This window comes from Equus caballus, chromosome 10 (genome assembly GCF_041296265.1).
Source record: "Equus caballus isolate H_3958 breed thoroughbred chromosome 10, TB-T2T, whole genome shotgun sequence".
Classification (NCBI taxonomy): Eukaryota; Metazoa; Chordata; class Mammalia; order Perissodactyla; family Equidae; genus Equus; species Equus caballus.
The window spans coordinates 80,316,525-80,338,601 of NC_091693.1; the positions used below are offsets into that span (position 1 = coordinate 80,316,525).

At 39.6% G+C, this 22,077-nt stretch overlaps 1 protein-coding gene across 6 annotated transcripts in view; it reads left to right on the plus strand.

Annotated features, from left to right (window-relative positions):
• The first annotated feature begins 4,436 nt into the window (after positions 1 to 4,436).
• Positions 4,437 to 22,077, plus strand: part of TRMT11 (tRNA methyltransferase 11 homolog) — a 58,424-nt gene continuing 40,783 nt past the window's right edge. For 2 of the 6 annotated variants that reach the window (XM_070225478.1, XM_070225479.1), the window contains exons 1-8: positions 4,449 to 4,580; positions 12,139 to 12,204; positions 12,459 to 12,572; positions 14,031 to 14,104; positions 19,249 to 19,330; positions 19,419 to 19,511; positions 19,749 to 19,883; positions 20,623 to 20,779. In XM_070225478.1, coding sequence (XP_070081579.1) covers positions 4,509 to 4,580; positions 12,139 to 12,204; positions 12,459 to 12,572; positions 14,031 to 14,104; positions 19,249 to 19,330; positions 19,419 to 19,511; positions 19,749 to 19,883; positions 20,623 to 20,779 — 793 coding nt within the window. In that variant the 5' untranslated portion in view covers positions 4,449 to 4,508. Of the gene's footprint in view, positions 4,581 to 12,138; positions 12,205 to 12,458; positions 12,573 to 14,030; positions 14,105 to 19,248; positions 19,331 to 19,418; positions 19,512 to 19,748; positions 19,884 to 20,622; positions 20,780 to 22,077 lie in introns of all 6 variants that reach the window. The other 4 variants (XM_023651027.2, XM_023651028.2, XM_023651030.2 and 1 more) reach the window with 4 other exon arrangements.

The following is a 22,077-nucleotide window of genomic DNA, read 5'->3' on the forward strand; positions in this document are numbered from 1 at the left end:
TAAATATTGTATTAACTGAGCCCCTTCGAATGTTACGGTAACATAACAAAATTTGATTGAGCACTGCATGATAACCCTAATTTCAGGCAACTTTCAATCCCAAAATCAAAGAGTATAACTTAGATGTCAGCTGGATCCCCCTGATCTTATGTCCTTCATGGCAGTATCCATGACCAATATAACTCAGGTATGAAATCTCTTTGATTTCAAAAAATCCATCCACACCAAGCATTGCATAACTAAACTTTTGCAGGGCAATGGGAAAGTGTCATCTAGCTACTGCCACCTTGCTGACTTTCCCTCAACTTCTCTCCTTGCCTTTGGGACACATTTCTTTTTGCATTAGAATTTTCTACAATTTCTCTAAAGTCGTGGTTCTAACCAACATGCCTGACCCACAGGAAATCACCTTACTTAAGTTGGCTATTCTAGATATTTTCTCAGCTAATGAGATTCAAGATTCTCAATCTAGCTGGTTAGACAGGGTTGTTCTTGTTACATCTTCTGCTGAGAAAAATATTTGCAGCATTTTGCAAATTTATCACATAAATTTTCTCCCCAAAGCTGGGTAAGAAGGCAAAACATGCTATTTATTTGTGGTATCTGGGACTCAGAGCCCATCCATCCATCCCCCTCTCCCAGGTAGTGATTCTCAAACCTCAGTGTGCATCAGAACCACCTGGTGGGCTTGTTTAAAACACACTGCGGGGTCCCACACGTGAGTTTCTGATTCAGCAGGTTTGGGGATGGGGCAGGATTTTGCATTTCTAAATGGTTCCCAGGTGATACTGATGCTGCTGGCGTCTGCACATTAAAATCAACAACTGAGGAGCTTTTAAAAACATCTATGTTCAGGTCACACCTCAGATAAATTAAATTTGAATCCCTGGGGATAGATTCCAAGCCTTGTATTTTTAAAAACTCCTCAGGTAATTCCAATGTGCAGCTCAATTTGAGAACCTATGCCCTATGGAATTGAATAAAACTCCTCTTTCAGGCCTCTTATAGTAGACTCTCAGGAAAATCCCTTTTATGGGACCTGAGATCATTGATACTATATATAATAATTTTCCTACTCATGGGGAACAAATAGGATCAAGAGATGGTAATTTCTTGGAACTGTGCTTAAACAAGAAGCTCTGTGTCCTTTCCTAGAAGGTAAGCTGCACACCTACTTTGAGACTTCATATTTGCAAATTACTTGCTAAAAGCCTTTCTTTGTTGAGAAATCATGTTTGCTTCTTATATTTTAGGACAGGGAGCAGGAAAGTGGGAAGGAGGCAGGGAGGAAGGACAAAAAGACCTGGCTAAAATGATGCAAATGTGCTATGAACTTATATCAACCCTGGTTCACAAGTTCTGCCCAAGACAAGTAAGTAATAAATGGGATCCCATCCAAACGTGTATAATGCTCCCTAAGATACAAAGCTGAAGCCTGGAACAGTGTGGATAATATCCAGGTTTTGTTTGGCCTTGTATTTGGAGTGGAGTAAAAGTAGAGTGAAACCTTTTTTGGTGTCTTGCAATCTCGATCTCATTGCAAACAAAAGAATCCAATTAAGGACTGGCCCAAGGAAAGAGTGAAGGCATCCCTAATTTTGGCATGCCCTAGGTTAGGCTCCTTTTGGAAACTGTTTCTATTTCAGCCAGTTGCTGAGAAATGGGGAAGAGTTGTTTTCCTCTAGCCTAGCTCAATCAGCCTACTGTCTTACATCTGCCTGGAAATGTATGGCCCTTGATTATTTGAATTGTGGCATCATTAGAGTTTAAGGATGACCAGGAGAGAAGGCTGAATCTCCATCCTGTTTTCCTTCACATTTTTTCTTTGCACAGAACCTGCTTCACAGGTGGCAACTTAGTGGTGCTAGTTTGCAACTAGGACTTCAGGTTCGTTCTGGGTAGTCTTTTGACCAGAGGACAAGATCTTTTCTCCACTTTGGGAGACCTTGCTTTTTCAAAATTCGACCTCGAGGTATTGAGTAATACTTAAATTAACTGCAGCTGCTTAAATTTGAGCTGGTGCCTCAAAGTCCCAACTTGTTCAGTTTTGTTTCCAGAGGGCACCCTGTGTTACTTCTCCCTTCGCTTCCTGAATTATCTTCATTAAGATTCAAGATACTGGAGACCCTTCTGGCATTTCATGGAATTAGAACTCCCTCAGCAATGCTTCACTATAGTGAAGTTTCCATAGTTCTTATATAACTTGTCCCAATAAAACTTTATTCTCCAAACTGTTCAAAAGCCCCTTGTTCTTTACTCATTGCAAAAATCGTCTTAATACATATGAAGAGAACTTTTCTCCCTCTCATTGGTACACAAATCTCTATGGTTCTGGATGATACTCAATCCCTTTTCAAGTGTTGGATGCTCAGCCTGAGACACATGTATGGCAGTTTTGACATTACACATTCCCTCTGCTGCTGGGACCTGTTAACTCTCTACTCATTTCCTTTCTTCACTGATTCTATGTCCTACTAGTCTCAACACTGTAGTGGCCTATTATAACCAGAACTCAAAATTCTCCTCTCCAGTTCCTGGTCCTCACTTCCCAGGAATGCTTCTGGTTTTTTAATAATCAGCAGCCTATACCAGAGGCTCCAATGCTTGCACAATAGTAATCTCACAGGAGGAGCTGAGTCTCTAAGATGCCTGCCCTGGTGGATGAAGCACAGACGGAGCTTTGGGTCAGTTCCTAGAAGACAGACTGTGAATCTCCTTGCCCCTTCCAGTACAAATTAAAAAAAAAAAATTGCAAGTCTCTCGATGCTAATTTGAACACCAATTTCCAAAGTCTGTACTCTCTTGCTGCTCCTTAACTACTCTTGTAAGCTCAAAACATTGAACAGGTCTGGCTGTGAGTCCCTCAAAGGTTTAATTGAACTGAGTAGTTCCACACTAACCTTAATGGCCGATGCAGGGTTACTTTCTACTTCCCCGGACCATGTATCCCCCAGTTTGAGATTCATGACATAGATGCTGTCCTGCTCATTCCTGGAGCAGAGAATTAGTGGGGCTTTAGTCATGAACCTTAGCTCAAAGGATCCCATGTGAAAAATCAGTGAAACTTGAATTCATCTGGGTTCTCCTACGCCCTGTAATCTCATTTGCTGTCTCTGCACAGCATCATATTAACCCTAGCATGAAAATCAGCACCCCTTTGATATCCCCTAAAAAGTTGCCTGATCAAAATCTCAGGTGTTTGGTAATTCTGACAAGTTTTGGGGATGGGGCATATCATGTGCTGCACATCCTTCCGCTACCATTCCATTGGTTCTCTGTCCCACCTGGGCCTCTCTGCTCAAGGAGGAAGCGATTTCCTTTTCATATGCCAGAGTACTTTTCTCCCCTTCTCTGAAGCCCTGGGGCCAAGAGACATCTATGCACCTCAGATTCATTTACCGCAGGTAGAATTATCAAGACGTTTTCCCAAGAAAGGCAGATTGCTTGCTAGGAGGAATTCTCATATGTTTTAAGAGAAGAAAAGTCTCAAATGCCATTTATTGGCCCCACACAATATGCTAGGTGTTACATTAAACACTTTATGTACGTTATACCACTTAATTGTAATTGCAACAGTTGTAATTGTATCCTCCCTTGAGGGAGGCAGAATTATTCCATTTTAGATAAAACAGGCTAAGGGAGGCTAAGAAATTGCTTAAGAGCATGTAGGTGGTAAGTAGTGGAACTGAAATTTGAATCAATACTACGCTGAAATGCAAAAGAAATAGCTTTCAATAATGCAAACGATTCAGTACTCTCAAAGCAACAATACATATACACAGAATATGCTAATTAAAATTTACGAATACGCTACTTATTTTATGTGCCACTCTGAAATCTGTGCCAGGGTTAATAGTTAGAAGCAACTTTCATCATTGTTTTAGTATACACTCGGCTGAGGATTGGTCATGTGAGTCTAGCATCTCAACCTGATATTGAGTACTTTGAGGAGCACATGGTTTTGTTTTCTGTGAGGTAGAGTACGAATCAAGAGAGATGATCTCGGTCCTCAAGAGCTTATCCTAATTGGCTCATAAGGCGTGCATCCTTGAAAAGTTATTGGAAAAATACAAAAAGCATACTAAACGTTAAATGAGTGGCCCAGATAAGGCAGTCCCCAAAGTCTGGAGCGGTCGGAGAAGTCTGCCCAGAAAAGGTGAAATTTCAGTCCAGTGCTGAAGAAGTGGGATTTTAAGAGTTGTAGAGAAAGGTGGGAGGACGTTCCAGGTGGGAGGACCACTAGGAAAGGCCCTGTCTTATCCACAGCGCGGCCCCTCACACCAGCCACTGGCACTTCAGAACCTCAACCAGAAAGCGCCGCGCAGCCCAGCCAACCCCTCCAAGAATGGCCGGGTTCAAAGTCCGCGCGCTAGGAAGCGCGGGACAGCGCCCACCTCGCCGCGCTTCCGCTTCCGGCCCTCAGGCTCCGCCTCAGCGGAAACGGCTTTGCGTGGGGAGAAGGGGCGGGTCGCAGCGCGGGCCGCGCAGGCGCACCGCGGGCGGCTGCTATGGCGCTGCCTGGCCCCCTGAACAGGTATCTGCTGCTCATGGCGCAAGAGCACCTGGAGTTCCGCCTGCCGGTGAGCGCGCCGCGCCCTCCTCAGCCTCCGACGAGGGAGAACGGTGCGGGGAGGGGGGTTCGTATGTGGTGGGGGCTTCCGCCCCGCCCGAGCACGCAGGGTTCCTGGGGGTGATATCGGGAGGTCAAGCGTCCCCAGTCCTCGGCCCCCGGGACGGGTGGGAGCTCGGCGGACGGTGTGTGAGAGAGCAGTCGGAGACGGCCTCGCTCGGCCTTGCTAAGCTTTTTCATTCATTCCTCACCGTGAGCCAGGTACTGAGGCAGGCGGGTGCATGTGACCGGTCCCCTCCCTCCAGGAGCCCTTCGTGTAGCGGAGAGTAGGGACAGCCGACAGAGATGCTCAGGCAGGGTTACAAGTGTCAGATATGCGGGACTGGTTCCGTGAGGGGGCGGGGCGGAGTGGTGGTGGGTGGTAGGGGTTACAGGATGGAGAAGCTGGGATAAGCGTTTTATTTATTCATTCAAGAAACATTTTCAGAGTACCTGATCGAATGTGCCAGACTCTGGGGATATAACGATGACAAAGATATTTTCTGTTTTCAAGGAGCTTACCATTTAGGCTAAGGGGTGAGCCGATGCAAAAACCAGCGTTATGAAATGACGTTAGTAAGTGCAGTGATAGATGCGCAGGGAAGTATCAGGGCCTATAGAGGAGAATCTAGTCCACCTGAGGGGTGGCGGGGATGCTGGCCTTAAGATGGCTTGCGTGAGGGTAACGCTTGAACTGTAAGCTAAAGGATGAGTAGGAGTTAGCCAGGCCGAGGAGAGGGAAAGGGGTAAATTAGAATTACAAGCAATTCATTATTACCGGATTACCAAGTGTGTGACGGAGAGTGACGAGAAGAGAGCAGGAGAGGTGGCTAGGGGCCAGCAAATGCAAAGCCTGGAATACCCTGGAGCTTGGAAGGGGAATTTATTGAAGAGCTAAGTAAGAAAGTGACAGAATCAGATTTAAGGAGAAAAAACCACTTTGGCAATATGGAGGATGAATTTGAGAGGAATAAGACTAGAGTCAGAGACCAGTTGGGGGTCTGTTGGAAGAGTCTTCTTAATAGATTAAGAAGGCCTGGACTAGGGCAAGGGGTAAAGATGGGATAGACTGGGAAAATGTTTAGGTGGTAAAATCGTCAGGGCTTGATGACTGATTGAATGTGGGGGGAAGAGGGACCAGTCAAGGATGACTCCTGGGGTAGATATAAGGGTGTCTGCATTTAAAATACGGAGCACAGGCAGATGTAAGTAAGATTTAAATTTTGGTTATGCTGAATTTGGTGTGCTTGTGTGTCATCAAATGGAGATGACCAGGAGGCACTGAATTTATGAGTATGCATAGAGTGTGATGGAGCGGTCTGAGCTGGTAGTAAATGTTTGGAAGTCTTCTGCATATGAACACTAGGAGGGAAAATAAAATTATTCAGAGCAAGCATGTCATCGAAGAGCGGTGGGCCAAATATACATGCTTGGAAGCATTGGTTTTAAGGAGAAGTGAGAAAAGAGGAGGTCATGAAGAAGATAGGCGAGTGTCAGAAGGGTGTGAGGAAGGATGTAAGGCCATAGAAATCAGGAAGGTAAAGTTTTAGGAATTGTACTACAATTGTTGTGTAGTTTTAGGGGGCAAGCCAGATTGCTTGGTTTAGTGGTCAGTGGAAAATGAGGAAGGGGAGATAGACTGGACTAGAACTTAAGAAGGGAAAGTAAGAGGTTGGTTAACAGTTTGGGGGGACCCAGGGTCAAGGGAGGGGATCTTTCCCCCTTGAAGACAGTTTTCTGTTTATGGGCTGAAGGGAAGAGGAGAATGGATATAAGGGCACAATGGGAAGTGTTGGCCTTTCAATAGAAGGGGAGAATGGGCAAAGGAGAGTTAGGATGGGTTTGAGGTAGCTGCCTGAGGGCCTGTTTTCTAGGTAATTAATGAGTCAAGGTTATTTCTTGGGAGATGGAGGATCAAGGAGTTGAATGGAGAAATGTGAAAAATAGTAAAATTGGAAATGGTCATTGAGAACAAAAGAGGGAGCTGACAAATTAAATTGGGAACACAGGTGTTAGAGAAATGCTGAAACCCAGCTAAGGGTGAAGATCACGTCTTTGTGATTGTGCCAAGATTCTGTGATTTTCTTCAGTTGTACTCAATTCACTGGCCTTAGGAGTTATGAAGGAAGATTGTGGCGTTGATTCAGGATTAGTTTTGTTGGGCAGGTGCATTGGCAAAATAGGGGTGCAAGGGCATAGAGTTTCATGGAGGAAGTAGTATTTTAGTTGGATCTTAATTGATAAAGGAGATGTTCTGTGGTGAAGAGAACTGGAAAGCCCACTTCAGTGAGAAAGAAAGAAGAGCAAGTGTAAAGGCACAGAGGATGGTTGATTGTGGTGGTGTGGGGTGTGTGGGGAGGCAGGATGAAATAGTGCACAGTGAGGCTAGAGAGGTGGGTAGGATCCAGATTTTGGAGTGTTTTGAAACCATTGCAAGTGTCGATCAAATCTGTAATTAATCTATAAATCAAAATTGGGGTGAGTTTATTATGAGCTAGATCTGAGGACTAGTCCAGGGCTTTCTTTCCCCAGGGAAGGAAGTGCACCGAAGAAGTAGGGTGTGTGGAGTGGTTATATACTGTCTTGGAACAAAAAGCATACATCACATATGATAGGAATGTCCGTTTTACAATTGTCATGAGATTGCTTTGCTGGCACACCATATTGGTGGTCACAAGGTGAGTGGTTACAAGGTGAGCACAGCAGGTCAGTAATTAATCCTTAGTTTAGGGAGAGATGCTCATCCTTAAAGAAACACTGATATGGGGAAGCTACATCCCTGTCTTTAGGGGCATCCTTCTTTGGGGCATAGTAAATATTTAAAGCAGATGTATAATGCATGATCAATGGGCCACATCAGGCGTTTTTGGAAAAAACAAGGTCAAGCAGATTTGGTTTTACATCAAATGACTTCCTCATATACTCCAATATATACTATTCCTTTTCATTTGTTTATCACAAGGAATTTGGATTTTATTTTAGATTTAATGGGGAGGGAGCCATCGATTCTTTTTCCCTTTTTTTTTTTGGTATGCTTTTTGGTGACGAAGATTGGCCCTGAACTAACATCTGTTGCCAGTCTTCCTCTTTTTTTTTTTCCTCTGCCTAAAGTCCCAGTACATAATTGTATATCCTAGTTGTAAATCATTCTAGTTCTCCTATGTGGCATGCCACCATAACATGGCTTGATGAGCGGTGTGTTGGTCCACGCCCAGCATCTGAACCTGTGAATTGCAGGCTGCTGAAGTGGAGCACATTAACTTCAACCACTCGACCATGGGGCCGGCCCCTCCTTATTCCTTTTTAAGCAAGGAAGTTGCAAGTGTTTTTTCTTTTTAAACCGGGAAATGACTAGTAATCATTTGTATTTTAGAAAGATAATTCTGGAGTACCAGAGAAGGGATACCACTTAGAGGATACTGGAGTGAAACCAGGAGAGGCCAAGGAGGGTGAGTGCCTATGGTCAGGCATGCAATAAGAATGGAGTAGTTAGGCTGCAGTCTTAAGAATAACATCCCTGGTACCTGGTGATTTTACCTGTTTCTTCTTCCTTAAGTTCTTCTTAGTCAGTGTCTTACCTTGGTGCCAGTTTAATCTCCCAAAAGCTCAGTTCTGTTTTGCGTCCTCGTTGTCCCAGTGCTGAAACTCCTTAGTCTAGCATTCAGGGCCCCTCACTGCATGGTTCTCTCCTCTGTCTCCCTCCTCGCCCTCACTGCAGCCAAAACCATGGACTCCCCATCATTCCCTGAATGATACGGGACCCCAGCCCCCCATGGTTTTCCTGCTTTGGCCTCTGCTCCCTGTGCTCCCTTTTTTCTGGTTTGGGTCTTTCCTATCACAGTATTCAATCTGTTAATTTTATAAGGTCAATTTCATTTAGATTTATGCACATAGTTATTTAGGTTTGTATTTTTTACTTGATTCTTCTTTTTTTTTGGTGAGGAAGATTGGCTCTGAGCTAACATCTGCTGCCAATCTTCCTCTTTTTGCTTGAGGAAGATTGGCCCTGAGCTAACATCTGTACCAATCTTCCTCTGTTTTATGTGGGATGCTGCCACAGTGTGGCTTGACAAGCAGAGCTAGGTCCATGCTTGGAGTTTGAACCTGTGAACCCTGGGCCACCAAAGTGGAGTGCTCGAACTTAACCACTGTGCCACCAGGCCAACCCTCACTTGATTCTTTTCAAATCTGCAATTTCTTTCTAATAGTTTTTCATCCTCTGCCAATTCTTAATTGTCTTTTATCCCTTTCAATATCAAAAGCATAATTATGTTAAGTATGATAAAATACAGGCATATAGAAAGCACAGTTTATGTTAAATATGATAAAAGAGGTCCCGTGGGTCTGTTTCTTTTGCATATTATTTCTCTTGGTGCATTTTCATTTATGTGCTGCGTTATTTCTTAAATATGTGCCAGATTACTTGAAAATTTATTTGAAGACATAATATGAAGCCTAGGATGATGTAAATCCTCTTGAGAAGATAGGAGCACATTGGAGCATTAACGGTCTAGGATCACTTGAACTCATTTTCAGGCATTAAGTTCTGTTTCTGTTCTGAGTCACACATACTCAAACATACTCCTAGGGTGTGTTGCTTTTTGGGATTCCCAGTCTAAACTGGGTGGTGTATCAAGCCTCCTTTCCCCCCCTTGGATGGTCCTATACTCTTTTTATCGCCCTCTCTCTACTGAGCTATCAAAAGGGCTGTCCACCCTCACCGCTGCTTTTGGAATTGGTAACTGTCCCAGGGAGCAAGTGGCTCCACCTTGGGATTTCTGTCCTCTCCTGGATATTGGTTTGGTAATTCTTGTGATCTCTCCATGTCTTCAAGCAGATGTCAGGATTTTCTACTTCTTCTCAGCAGGAGGCATAATCTGAATTACCTAGTGTGCTGGTACTGGAAGTGGAAGTCCTCTTTCATCTATACAAATTCTGTGTTTAGGGTTTGTCAGTTTCCGCTGAAACTTTTCTTCTACAGCTGAAGTAACCTTTTCCTCCCCTGTACTCTACTAGAATACTTTTTTGCTTCTTTAAGAGCACTCGCTGTTTTACACCTCACATTTCAGTTACTAGGTTAAGTGTTTTGTTAGTTCTACTGGACCTTAAGCTCCCTGAGGATAAATATATATTTATCTTTACACAGCTCAGTGCCTTGCACTTATCAGTTGTTTAATAAATATTGACTTGAGTGAAAGGATCCCTTTGGGAAAGGTAATCAAAAGGATCAGCTACACTTTTGGGCCCATCTACTGTATTAGAACTGCTAGGCAGAAAGTTGTAATGAGTAGCTGCCTTTATGATTAAAATAAGAGATTAGGAAGGTAAGTGTGGTCTGGTTTTACCTCTGTAGAGTTAATCAGGGCCAATTTTAGTTGGCAGCCGCCTTATTGTACTGAAAGTAAAGTTCAGCCACCTGGGTTTTATTGCTGGTTCTGAAGCAAACTAAACGGATGAAAAAGTGAGTGGCTGAAAGAACTGGAAAGCTCAGGTGAATTAATGCATCAGGCATGCTGTAGATGATGCCATAGTTTTATATCCAATACAGATTCATTTGTTCCTAATGTAGAAAGATTCTCAACTAGGAAGTGAATTTACCATAAGATGAGTAAATATTTCGTTTTACTTTTTCAAAGTAGATTGATGGAGTAGTTTAATGTTTTGCTTTTAAATTTGGAGCTTAGGTTATCGCATTTACTCTCAGTCTTAAGTCATTGCGTAAGTTTTGGGTAGTGGGGCTAACTCTATACCATACAACTTCCCATAAGCCTTCACTTTTCTTTAGGCTCATAGAGCCTTTGTGTTCTAGCCTGTTGCTGATTCTTTTTTTTTTTTAAAGATTTTATTTTTTCCTTTTTCTCCCCAAAGCCCCCCGGTACATAGTTGTGTATTCTTCGTTGTGGGTTCCTCTAGTTGTGGCATGTGGGACGCTGCCTCAGCGTGGTCTGACGAGCAGTGCCATGTCCGCGCCCAGGATTCGAACCGACAAAACACTGGGCCGCCTGCAGCGGAGCGCGCGAACTTAACCACTCGGCCACGGGGCCAGCCCGCCTGTTGCTGATTCTTAACGGTTTATTCCAGGAGCAGCAAACTTTGATGTTTCCAATGTAAAGCTGATTTCACAATATGCTTTAATAGAGAATGAACAGTAATGATTCTAGACCAAGTAACTTAACCTATAACTTTGTTTTTTCTTTTCAGTATTTAAACTCTGTCTATCTTCCCTGATTTCTTGAGCCGCTGGACTTCAAGGGCAGTGTTGTCATCGTCATCTTGATTCCCTGCTAACAGCCTAGGTTCTGTGCTCCCCTCTTTACATACCTGCTTACCTCATGAGATAGCTGTGATTCCTTTTTTGTAGACAAGGGAACTGAGAGCTGAAAGAGCTGATGTCCTGTATAAAACCACCGGCTGCTATTTGGAAGAGCTGAAAATCAAATTGTGGTCTGCCTGCCAGGTCCAGTGAGGCCAGCTAGTTAAATTTGTGAAGGCCATCTTGCAAAATGGCTTTTGGGCTACTTTCAGTGATTTACTGATAGTCCATGCTAATTCTTGGTCTGTCCATGTGCTTCAACTGAATTTAGCCTCTTCGAATACCAGGAATTAAAAAAAAAACGATTTGTTGCATAGACAAAAGGAAAGCAGAAAAGGCACTAGTTGCTCAAACCTCCCATTCTTTTTGATCCTGAGGTGGAGGATGTCCGCAGTCTGGGTATACTTTCTCTCGTGGTGGCTGTTGCTCATGATGGGCTTGGAGTTAAAGGCTCCTTCTCCTAGCTGGGAGGAAAGAGGATTGTAGGCACCTGGCAACGGGGGCACTTCTCTCTCTATTATATATATACATATATATATATATGTTAGGTTACCTCCTCTCTAAGACCTACACAGAGGAGAGGGATTCTACCTGCTTTATGTTATTTGAGGAAACAAAATTTGTTAGTAGTACAAATCATAAAATTTGTATAGTCATCTTACGTTCATCCATACAAAGTGATTGCTTCATAGAATATACATACTATCTGAATAGGTTACAACTTTGCATACCTGATGAGTTTAAGTAGCTATTGTGTTCTCTTTCTAGTTCTGTAACTTTATCCAGAAAGAAGAGGTTAACTCAATATGGCTTGTGTTTAATGAACCCACAGTGATGCTCCCTAGTTAATCATTATTTCTCTTCTAAACATTCTGTAATCATCTGTTTAATTATTTTATTTTTATTCGTCAGTTGTCAGATTTACTAATCTGTAGTTTTTGTCATCTGTTTTTTTCCTTTTCAGAATCAGGGCATTTTCTAACCAAGTCTTTTGGCAGCTCTCCTGTTGTCTAAAATTTCTCAGAAATTACTTACTATGGTTGTGACTGTAAAATTTGTTCAGAACCCAGAGTTGTAATTTGTCTAGTGTTGAAATTTAAATGCCTCAGGTAGATCATCAAGCCATTGTTTTTTTAAAATCTTATTATATTGTATCTATTCATAGACTTTGAGTTCCCTGTGTTAAAGTATGTCCTCTGTAATATTTTCAATATAGGAGATAAAGTCTTTGCTTTCACTTTTTGGAGGTCAGTTCATCAGTAATCAAGGAACTTATGGAAAGGTAAGCTGAGTTTATAGTCTTCATTATACCATACGTAATATACTTATAAATAGAACTGTAGGTTTGAGGAGAACTGCAAATCTTAAATTTATATTTATATGGCTGCTTGTATTTCTGGGGGCAATTGAATAAAAAGGATATTTTGGGAAAAAATTTAGGTTTATTTCCAGTATTCAGTTAGTTTACTAGTTTTTAAAGATTTTTTTTTTCTTTTTCTCCCTATAAACCCCCTGGTACATACTTGTATATTTTAGTTGTGGATCCTTCTAGTTGTGGCATGTGGGACGCCGCCTCAGCGTGGGCTGACGAGTGGTGTTATGTCTGCGCCCAGGATCCGAACTGGGGAAACCCTGGACCGCCAAAGCGGAGTGAGCGAACTTAACCACTTGGCCACGGGGCCGGCCCCAGTTTACTAGTTTTTAATTTTTAATTCAACAATTGTACTATAATTCATATCTGTCCCTTCACTGAAAAAGAATATTGATGATGTGTGATTAGAATTCAAATTTAGAATTTAGCAGAATTTCAGACTTATATTGGGAATCATTTTAAAATGTGAAATTGTGCGTGTGTAAGATTGTGAATTTATTTTGTATTTGATAGTTTATCAGTGTATTAGAGAAGCTTGGAAAACAGAAAAAGAAAAAGAAAAAATCATTCACAGTTCTTCCTCCTTGACATGACTTATAATTTGGGAATTCTGCCTTCCAGTCTTTTTTCATGTACTTTTTTCGTTCAGTTGTAATGCTACTTAGGAACTTCTGCAGTCTCTTTTCCACTTCATAGTGTTAATTTAGGTACACGTTGCTACATAGCCTTCATCACTAACAGAGCTGTGAAATATTTTCCATTGATTAGCTCTACCATAATTTACCTAACAATTTCATTTCATTCAGGTTGCTTTTAAACTTTTCCTAATAAAAATAATACTAAGATGACCGTCTTTTTTCCTGTTTGTATTATTTTGAATTTTTCCGTAGAGTAGTGTAATATTGGAAGAAGAAAGACTGGGTGCGTAGGGAGGGTTTCTTGCAAAAGATGAGAGAACTTAAGTTGAAAGTCCCTGGGGTTGGACTTGTGCTGCTGAGTGACCTTCACTTATCGAGGGAGGAGAAGAGGGAGCCTGGATACAGTTGGGTGAGGGTGATGAACTGAGGTCAGGGTCCTGCTGCGTTTTGCTGTGCTCTGGGGTTCTCTGGGTGGAGTTTAAAAGTGCCTCTCATCTTGAGTGTTGACAGGGCATTGGGAACCCCCCCCCCCCGATGCACCTGGAACTTTTGTCCTTAGCTAAAATAATAGAAATCAGTGGTAATTTAATAATATACCCTATGATTTTCCATCATAGTTATTTCAAAGAGCCCCGCCTCCTCCCGTCAGGTGGCTACAACTACCTAGAAAAAGAGGGATCATTCAAAAAAATACATTACTTAGAAGTTAAAAATAAAATAGCTTTATTTTAAGGAATGATTAGCAACAATAAAAAATTTGAGACTGTACTTTGGGTTATAATATGCATTCTTTTGGTCAGACTACATAAGAGAGCAAATACAAGATTAACCTTAAGTTTAAATAACCTTAAATTTGCTGATATTTTCATTTAGAGTCATTTATAGAAGTGTTCTGACATTGATATTATCCTAACAGGTTACCTACTAAGATAATTTACTTTTTTACTATTCGAGCAAATTTTTATTTTGGTTAGAGTCAGAGCAGATGTCTTACATGAGAGTAACAAATAGGAATCTCTCCTTATTGACTTCCTGAATAAGAGCAAGTGAGGCCATAAAACCACTTAGAAGTAAGTTGTATATTGTTCTTTCTTTCAGTCTCCTTTTTGGATTCTTAGCATTCCCTCTGAAGAGATTGCCAGAAATTTAATGAAACGGACAGTGTGTGCCAAGTAAGAGACACCTATAATGTACACTGTACTTCTCATAACTACTCTGTCCTACTCTTTGCTTTACTGGCAGAAAGTGGAAGGTGGTGGTGGTTGAGGGGAACTCAGAGTTGCTTGCAGTTACCTGCATTTGCCACTGGATGGCGGTGGGAGAACAGAGAAGAGTTGTCTGCTGAAACTCCAGATGAGAGTCTCAGTGGTGAAATGCAGAAACACTTGTTTTGGAATAATTGTTTTAAACTTCCGTTTTAGGGAATGTAAGATGAAAATGCTGTGTTATTACATAGGACAAATGCCACATTTAATTATAAGCAAAGTATTGAAAATCTAAAAATGTGTTTCTTATAATTGGTTTTTACTTGGATGAGCAGATTGAAGTGGAAGATGACAAAAAGTGAGGCCTGCCAGGAATTATGTTTTGCTGTTTTATTTGTTAGAGGAATTCTGATTATCGTGCATTGGTATGGATTAATGTAATGAGGTCATTTATCGTTCACCCTACCTGAGTGTTTTCTAGGTTTTATTGTTGGCATCTGTTTCTTTTTTTCTTCCTCCCCCCCCCCCCACACTATTGGAAAATTTTATATCTTTGGGTTTGAAAATTAAACTGTATTTTCAACTAGCATCTTAAAAATTGAACAACTTATCCTTGACTTGCTTTTTTTCCCTAACATGTTGGCAGATTGCTGAAAACCATGTTTTCCTTAGAAATTATAATATTTAATAATGCAGTACAAATAAGAATTTATATATATCTAGTTTTACTAACATGATTAGTAGTGTTTATAGCATGATATGTAATTGCTGTATTGAGTAGACTACAGCCCCATCTTCAGTTAAGTTCATGCTATTGAAAACTAGCCGCAGTACTAAATCTAATTTCCTAAAGTGAAGCTTGTTAGTGGATCTATCTTATTCAATAAAAATGGCTAGAAAATGGAAACATAAGCTAGAAACACATCCTTTGAGTAATTATTACTTTAGATTAGCGTTTTAAAATTTATGGCTTTAAGAGGTGTTTGGTTTCTGACGTTAAGTCTTACTACGTTTAAAATAGCTATTTGAGGACCAAGAACTTGTACACTTTCTTCAAATCTCATATCTTCTGGTGCATATATTTTATTAATGGCAGTACAAGTAGTAATTGTGTAATGATTGTATAATATTATGTAATAATTGCCTTGGCCACTTTTTATTCTCTATTTTGCAGAGCTGAGGTTATACCTTAAGGGTTAACTAGGTAAAAGGAGTATTACTGTAGAGGTCTTCTCTCTGTAAACTTAATAGAAAGCAAAGGAGGAATTCATTTGCAAAGGATAAAAATCACAATCCTAATTGTAGTGTTACTTGTTCCAGAATTAAAATAGACTATAATAAGCATAGGCTCAAAACTAGCTTAAACTCAGATTTTTCAGTGGTAGAATAGGGATTGAAAGTTAATTTTGTTTGGTTGATTTATTTTTAATATGGAATATTTTGAGCATACCACAAAAACAATGAAAAACAAACCATGTTTACCTTGTTAGGTGTCAACATTTTGAGATATTTGCTATAGATTTTTTGTGTTTCTTTCTTAATTTTTAATTTTTTTATTGAGGTCGTGTTGGCATTGACTTTTAGCATTGTGTAATTTTAGGTGTACGTTATTTCGGTTTCTGCATAGGTTGTATCATGCTCACCGTCACTACTTTCTGTCCATCACCATATACATGCTCCCCTTTCCCTTTTTGCCCTCCCACCACTGCCCTTTTCCTCTGGTAACTACTAATCTGTTCTCCTTATCTATGTATTTGTTTAGCTTCCACATATGAGTGAAAGCATACAGTATTTGTCTTTCTCTATCTGACTTATTTGCCTTAGCATAATGCCCTAAAGGTCCATCCATGTTGTTGCAAATGGCATGCTTTTTTCTTTTTTTATGGGTGAGTAGTATTCCATTGTGTATATATACCACATCTCTTTTATCCATTCATCTGTTAATGGACACTTGGGTTGCTGCCACGTCTTGGCTATTGTGAATAATGCTGTGATGAACATAGGGGTGCATAAATCTTTTTGAATTGTTGATTTCATATTCTTTGGATAAATACCCAGTAATGGAATAGTTGGATTATATGGTATTTCTATTTTTAGTTTTTTGAGAAATCTCCATAGTGTTTTCTATTGTGGCTATACCGGTTTGCATTCCCACCAGCAGTGTGTGAGGGTTCCTTCTCTCTATAGCCTCTCCAACACTTGTTATTTCTTGTTTTGTTTTTTATAGCCATTCTGACTGGTGTGAGGTGATGTCTCATTGTAGTTTTAGTAATTCCCTAAATAGTGATTCATTTCCCTAATAGTGATGTTGAGCATCTTTTCATCTGCCTGTTTGCCATCTGTATATGTTCTTTGGAAAAATGTTTGTTCACATCCTTTGCCCATTTTTTGATTGAGTTGTTCATTTTTTTGTTGCTGAGTTGTGTGAGTTCTTTATATATTTTGGAAATTAACCCCTGGTTGGAAATATGATTTGCAAGTATTTTCTCCAAGTTGGTGGGTTGTCTTTTCATTTTGTTGATGGTTTCCTTTGCTTTGCAGAAGGTTTTTAATCTGATGTAGTCCTATTTGTTTATTTTCTCTTTTGTTTCCCTTTCCTGAGTAGACATGGTATTCTAAAAGATGCTGCTAAGACTGATGTCAAAGAGCTTACTGCCTGTATGTTCTTTTAGGAGTTTTGTGGTTTCAGGTCTTACATTCAAGTCTTTAATCCATTTTGAGTTAATTTTTGTGTGTGATGTAAAATAATGATCTACTTTCGTTTTTTGCATGTGGCTGTCTAGTTTTCCCAACACCATTTATTGAAGAGACTTTCCTTTCTCCATTGTATGTTCTTGGCTCCTTTGTCAAAATCAGCTGTCCATAGGTGTGTGGTTTTATTTCTGGGCTCTCAATTGTGTTCTGTGCCACAGGTTTTTTTTTTTGAGAAAAAGAAAATGTTTTACAGAAACCATTGATGCTCCCTGTGCACCTTTCCCGATTCCATTTCCCTTCTTTCCTCAAAGGATATTCCCTTAAAGGATTTTTGTCAGAAAGTTTTCATTATTACTTCTTTAATCAGTGAAATATTTTAGATCATTATTAACCTTATATTAATTAGTTGACATTCACGCTTACTTGTATAGCACCCATGAGAAATGGGGCAATCCATATAAGCTTTATAATCTCTAAAACAGGGATCATAATAGTACAATTATATATATGAAAACTGTTTACGCTGAAAATCTAAATCATAAAAGGTGTTACTATAAATTAATGTTTCAGTTACAACTCAAGTTTATGTTATATGTCGAATGTTTATTTTGACCATTTTAATATTAAATATATTAATATGTAAATTTTTTCTGGAAAGGAGGCTATGGAGTATTCATATTTTATTGATTCTAGGTTATTACAAGCATTCATTTCTGTGTTATACTGTAGAATAGTTCATTAGGGATAATTACGATGTGTGGAACTGTGTGTGCCTTTCCTGAATGGCTTGGGATTCCTGGTCTTTTTGCATTTTTCTTTCTGAGAAGCAACGTATCATAGTGGTAAAGAGTATGGAGTTTGGAGTCAGAAGGATTGGGGTTGAATCCTAGCTTTATCAATTGCTGTATGACCTGAGATTAATCTCTTTGTGCCTCAGTTTGCTTGTTGGTTAAATGGATGATGATACTGGCAGCTCCATCATGGGGTTCCTATGAGGAATAAGTGGGTTAATATTAAATGGCCTTAGGACAGTTCCTTGTACTTTGTGTTATATTAGCTGTTAGCTCTTACTGCTTTTTATTATTTTGGTTTTCAGAGTTTTCCCTTTCCATAGATTGTGTTGCCTATGTTTTCTCTCAGTTTATTTGCCCAGTTTTTTCTCCCTTAAGTTTCATGAAGGCATGGAGCTTTATTCTCTGCTGTATCCCAGTGGTACCTAGAACAATTCCTCTCATGTAGTAATCCTTAATACATGTTTGTTGAGAGAATGAGTTGACCAAGCTTATAATTTTTAAACATTAAGAAGAAGACAAAAACGGTGAATACATGGAATTTTGGGATATTTTTGAGTAATTTTTTTTATTGTGTTGCTTTTTATTCTCTGTTTTGTGTAGCTGAGGTCACTGCTTAAGTGATAGTTAAGTCAGAGGAAAATTGCTGTAGAGGCCCTCTTTCTATAAATTTAAAGAAAGGGTCAAGGAGGAATTTGTTTTCAAAGGATAATGTTCTCAATCCTAATGGCAGCATTGATTACAATTATAAAGTAGTTTGAATTTAGATGTGTAACACTATGCTAATGTATAGACCAAGTTCCATTATCACTAATTCTAAAAACTGTTTAATTGATTGTAATGAATTTTTGGTTGTAATTGTTTAAATGTTCCTTGAAATTGATGGAAACTTGATTTTTTTTTTTTTTTTTGAGGAAGATTACCCCTGAGCTAACATCTGCTGCCAGTCCTCCTCTTTTTTTGCTGAGGAAGACTGGCCCTGCGCTAACATCCACATCCATCTTCCTCTACTTTATATGTGGGATGCCTACCACAGCATGGCTTGCCAAGTGGTGCCATGTCTGCACCCGGGATCCGAACCGGCAAACCCCGGGCTGCTGAAACGTGTGAACTTAACTGCTGTGCCACCAGCCCTGATAATATTTTTTTATAGTAAGAATTTTGTTTTTCTAAGTAATAAAAGTAACTAATAGTTCCTAAATGTTACTAAGTAATAGCTAGATATTAATAGTAACATTTTTATCTGGTCATTTTCCTTTTTGTTTTATGGAGAGGACACTGGGAAAAATTGGATTTCCTGCAGCTTTTCACTCATTTCACTAAAATAACAAGTGATTTTACTGCATCATTTGTATTCTAGTATAAAAATATTATGATGAAAACTTGGAAAAATCTTCATTTATGTTAAATTTCTCTTTCTGTATAAAGTTCAACTCCTGTGCATAATTTGGACTTGTGACAAATGCTCTATTTGTTTCCAGGCTGTGTATTTCACATTTATAGCTTAGAAAACTTAGGCAATTATTTTAGTGGAGTGAGCATAAGGAACTGGTGAAGTAGTTGTTACTTATTACTACTACATGAACTAATTTCTACTGAGGTTAGTACCAATCGTTTATTTCCTAGGTCCATATTTGAACTGTGGGGTCATGGAAGATCTTCAGAGGAGCTGTATCGTTCTCTTAGGAGCTACCCTGTGGAGAAGATGGTGCGTAGTGAAAAGTGGTTTCATATAGACATATCTGCAGATACTGTAGAATTTCTAAGCTTACAGATTTTATTTGCTTTTATTTTAGGTTCCATTTCTGCATTCAGATTCAACGTATAAAATAAAGATTCATACATTTAATAAAACATTGACACAAGAAGAAAAAGTCAAACGAATAGATGTAAGTGAATTAGCACAAACCGAAAAACCTATGAGATTAGTGTCCTCCAGCCACTGTTGATATATAATAATATCCAGTGTCTGTAAGTGCTTATTTTGTAGCACATTGTGTGCTAAGTACTTTTCATGTTTTGTCTTATGTAATATTGCTACCAAACTTATAAAATAGGCATGCTTATATAAGCACTATTTTTCCTTTTAAATTTTTGTAGACATTAGGATTGCTTTTATTTTTTAGGCACTTGAGTTTCTGCCATTTGAAGGAAAAGTGAATTTAAAGAAGCCACAGCATATATTCTCTCTTTTGGAGGATTATGGTTTGGACCCAAACTGCATCCCTGAGAATCCACATAATGTTTATTTTGGTAGATGGGTAAGCAAGTATTCTTTTTACCTATTTCAGTTTGTTTCTTTAAAAGCTCAATGTTATGCCTTTGTATTTGACTCTTTATATGTAGAACTTAAAAGCAGCTGAAGAGTCAGAACTACTGTATGAATTAAAATCAGTGAAAAGTATGTGGTTGTGTGTCTTGTGCCGTTTGTTTTTCCAGAGATTCCTGTGAAGTGCAAGAGATTTGTTAGATATAGGGCCTCGCTAGGAGGTGGTGGACCTGGAAGCATGAACACAGGACTTGTCAGAAAGTCTGAACTGCTTTTTAATAAAGCAGAGAAAAGGCAGCGTGCTGTGATAGCTGAGGGGTCTCATTTGGGGAGCTCTTCAGTCTAGGTTTCCATTCTGAACAGACATGAAATACTGCAGGACAGTTCTGCCTGCTTCCCTGAGGCTGTAAGTGTGCGAGTGGAAGCTGTGGCTTATGTTCGAGAATATTGCTGTTTAGGAGAAAAAAGAAGTGGGTAAAGCTTCCTCACCACCAACCCCTGCGTTAATTGCAATCAACTTCAATCCAAATTTGATTTGAAAAGTCAAACTAAATGGGACACACTAAGAAATAAAAGATATTTCTCTGTAACTACCTTAATCACATTTTTAAAATTTAGGGCAGAAGTAAGCGGAAAGAAGTTATCATCAAGATACTGTGGTTTCACTGTGAGTGATTATCTTGAATCTCTTCTGTACAGTTATACTAATTTGAAAATTATCTCTGATCTAGATTGCAGATGGACAGAGGGAGCTTATCGAGTCATACAGTGTCAAAAAGAGACATTTTATTGGAAATACAAGCATGGATGCTGGTTTATCATTTATCATGGCCAACCATGGAAAAGTGAAAGAAAATGATATTGTCTTTGATCCATTTGTTGGAACAGGTATTTTTATTTAATGGTTAAGCTAGTGTAGAGACATTCCTTGTTTTTATTAGTCAAAGTCGTAGTAATAATGCTAAGAGATTAAATGGATAGAATAGTCTTTTAATTATCATTAGATAGTGGCTAAGAGACAACCACGTTTGTGTAATAGCTAATATTTAACACTTTTGTGACTTCAAAGATGATGCTGATAGAATTTTGTGGGGTTTTTCCCCCAAGTAAACCACTAGGGAGGAGTATACCATACATTGCAACAGCATACGTTGTCGAAATGTAAAGCTACGTATGTTACTTAAATAGGAAAACTCTTGAGGGGAAGAAAGACTTGAGTGATAAGATAAAAAAAAAAGTATCCATCTTTTAAAATTGATAACCATATACTTACATGGAGAAGAATGGTTAATGTGCCTTATCTTTGATTTGGTTTGTGGAGGTTTATATGTATGAAAATAAGAAAAGTGACTGAGTATTACTGGGCTAGAGCCTGGCTTCTGAGGCCACGACCTGGGTTCTATACATACTTGATTGGATGTCCTTGTCATTAACTTTGTGTAGAAGTTCTCAAATTCCAAGGTTATTTCATCTGACTCTGCACAGACATTTTCCTGCTTCAACCCATTTTTGCTCGATCTTGCCCATACCTAGGGAGTACTCATGTTTAGGTTTGTCTGGCTAAATTCATTGTGATTCAGATTGTGTGGGAACAAATTAGGCTGTGTTTAGAGTTTCACCCTGTAGCCATCTTTCCCCCTCAGAAACTCCCTAAGCAGAGATGCTGCAATAGCTAACACTGGTTGAATAGTGAACGTGTCAGGTACTACGCTCTGCAATCTAACGTTACTATCTGATTTAATTCTTACAACTGACATGGAGAAACTTTAAAAAATCTTCCTGAGGACATGATGGCACAGAGAGAGGTGAAGTGATTTGGCCAGGGTTATACAGTGTGTAAATTTCACGAGATTCACACTCAAGCAGTCTAACTCCAGAATTTCTGCTCTGCACTACTGTCCTAGAGCTGCCTCTCTCTGCATTAGGATCTGCCAGCCAGCTAGTACCGCATAAACCAACTTGAGGAATATGACCACATGTGACTAGGAAGAAATAGTATTAAAGTCGAGAGATTTCTGTGGAAAATCATCTCTGAAGGAATGATTTTCTGTGTGTGTTGTTGAATTAATCCACTAGCGAGTCTCTCTGCTCCCAGTCCATCATTGTCTCCATATATTCCGCCCCCTGCATACTACTTATTCCTTTCTTCCCTAACCTCATTATCCTTAGTGCTTCCTTCTACTTCT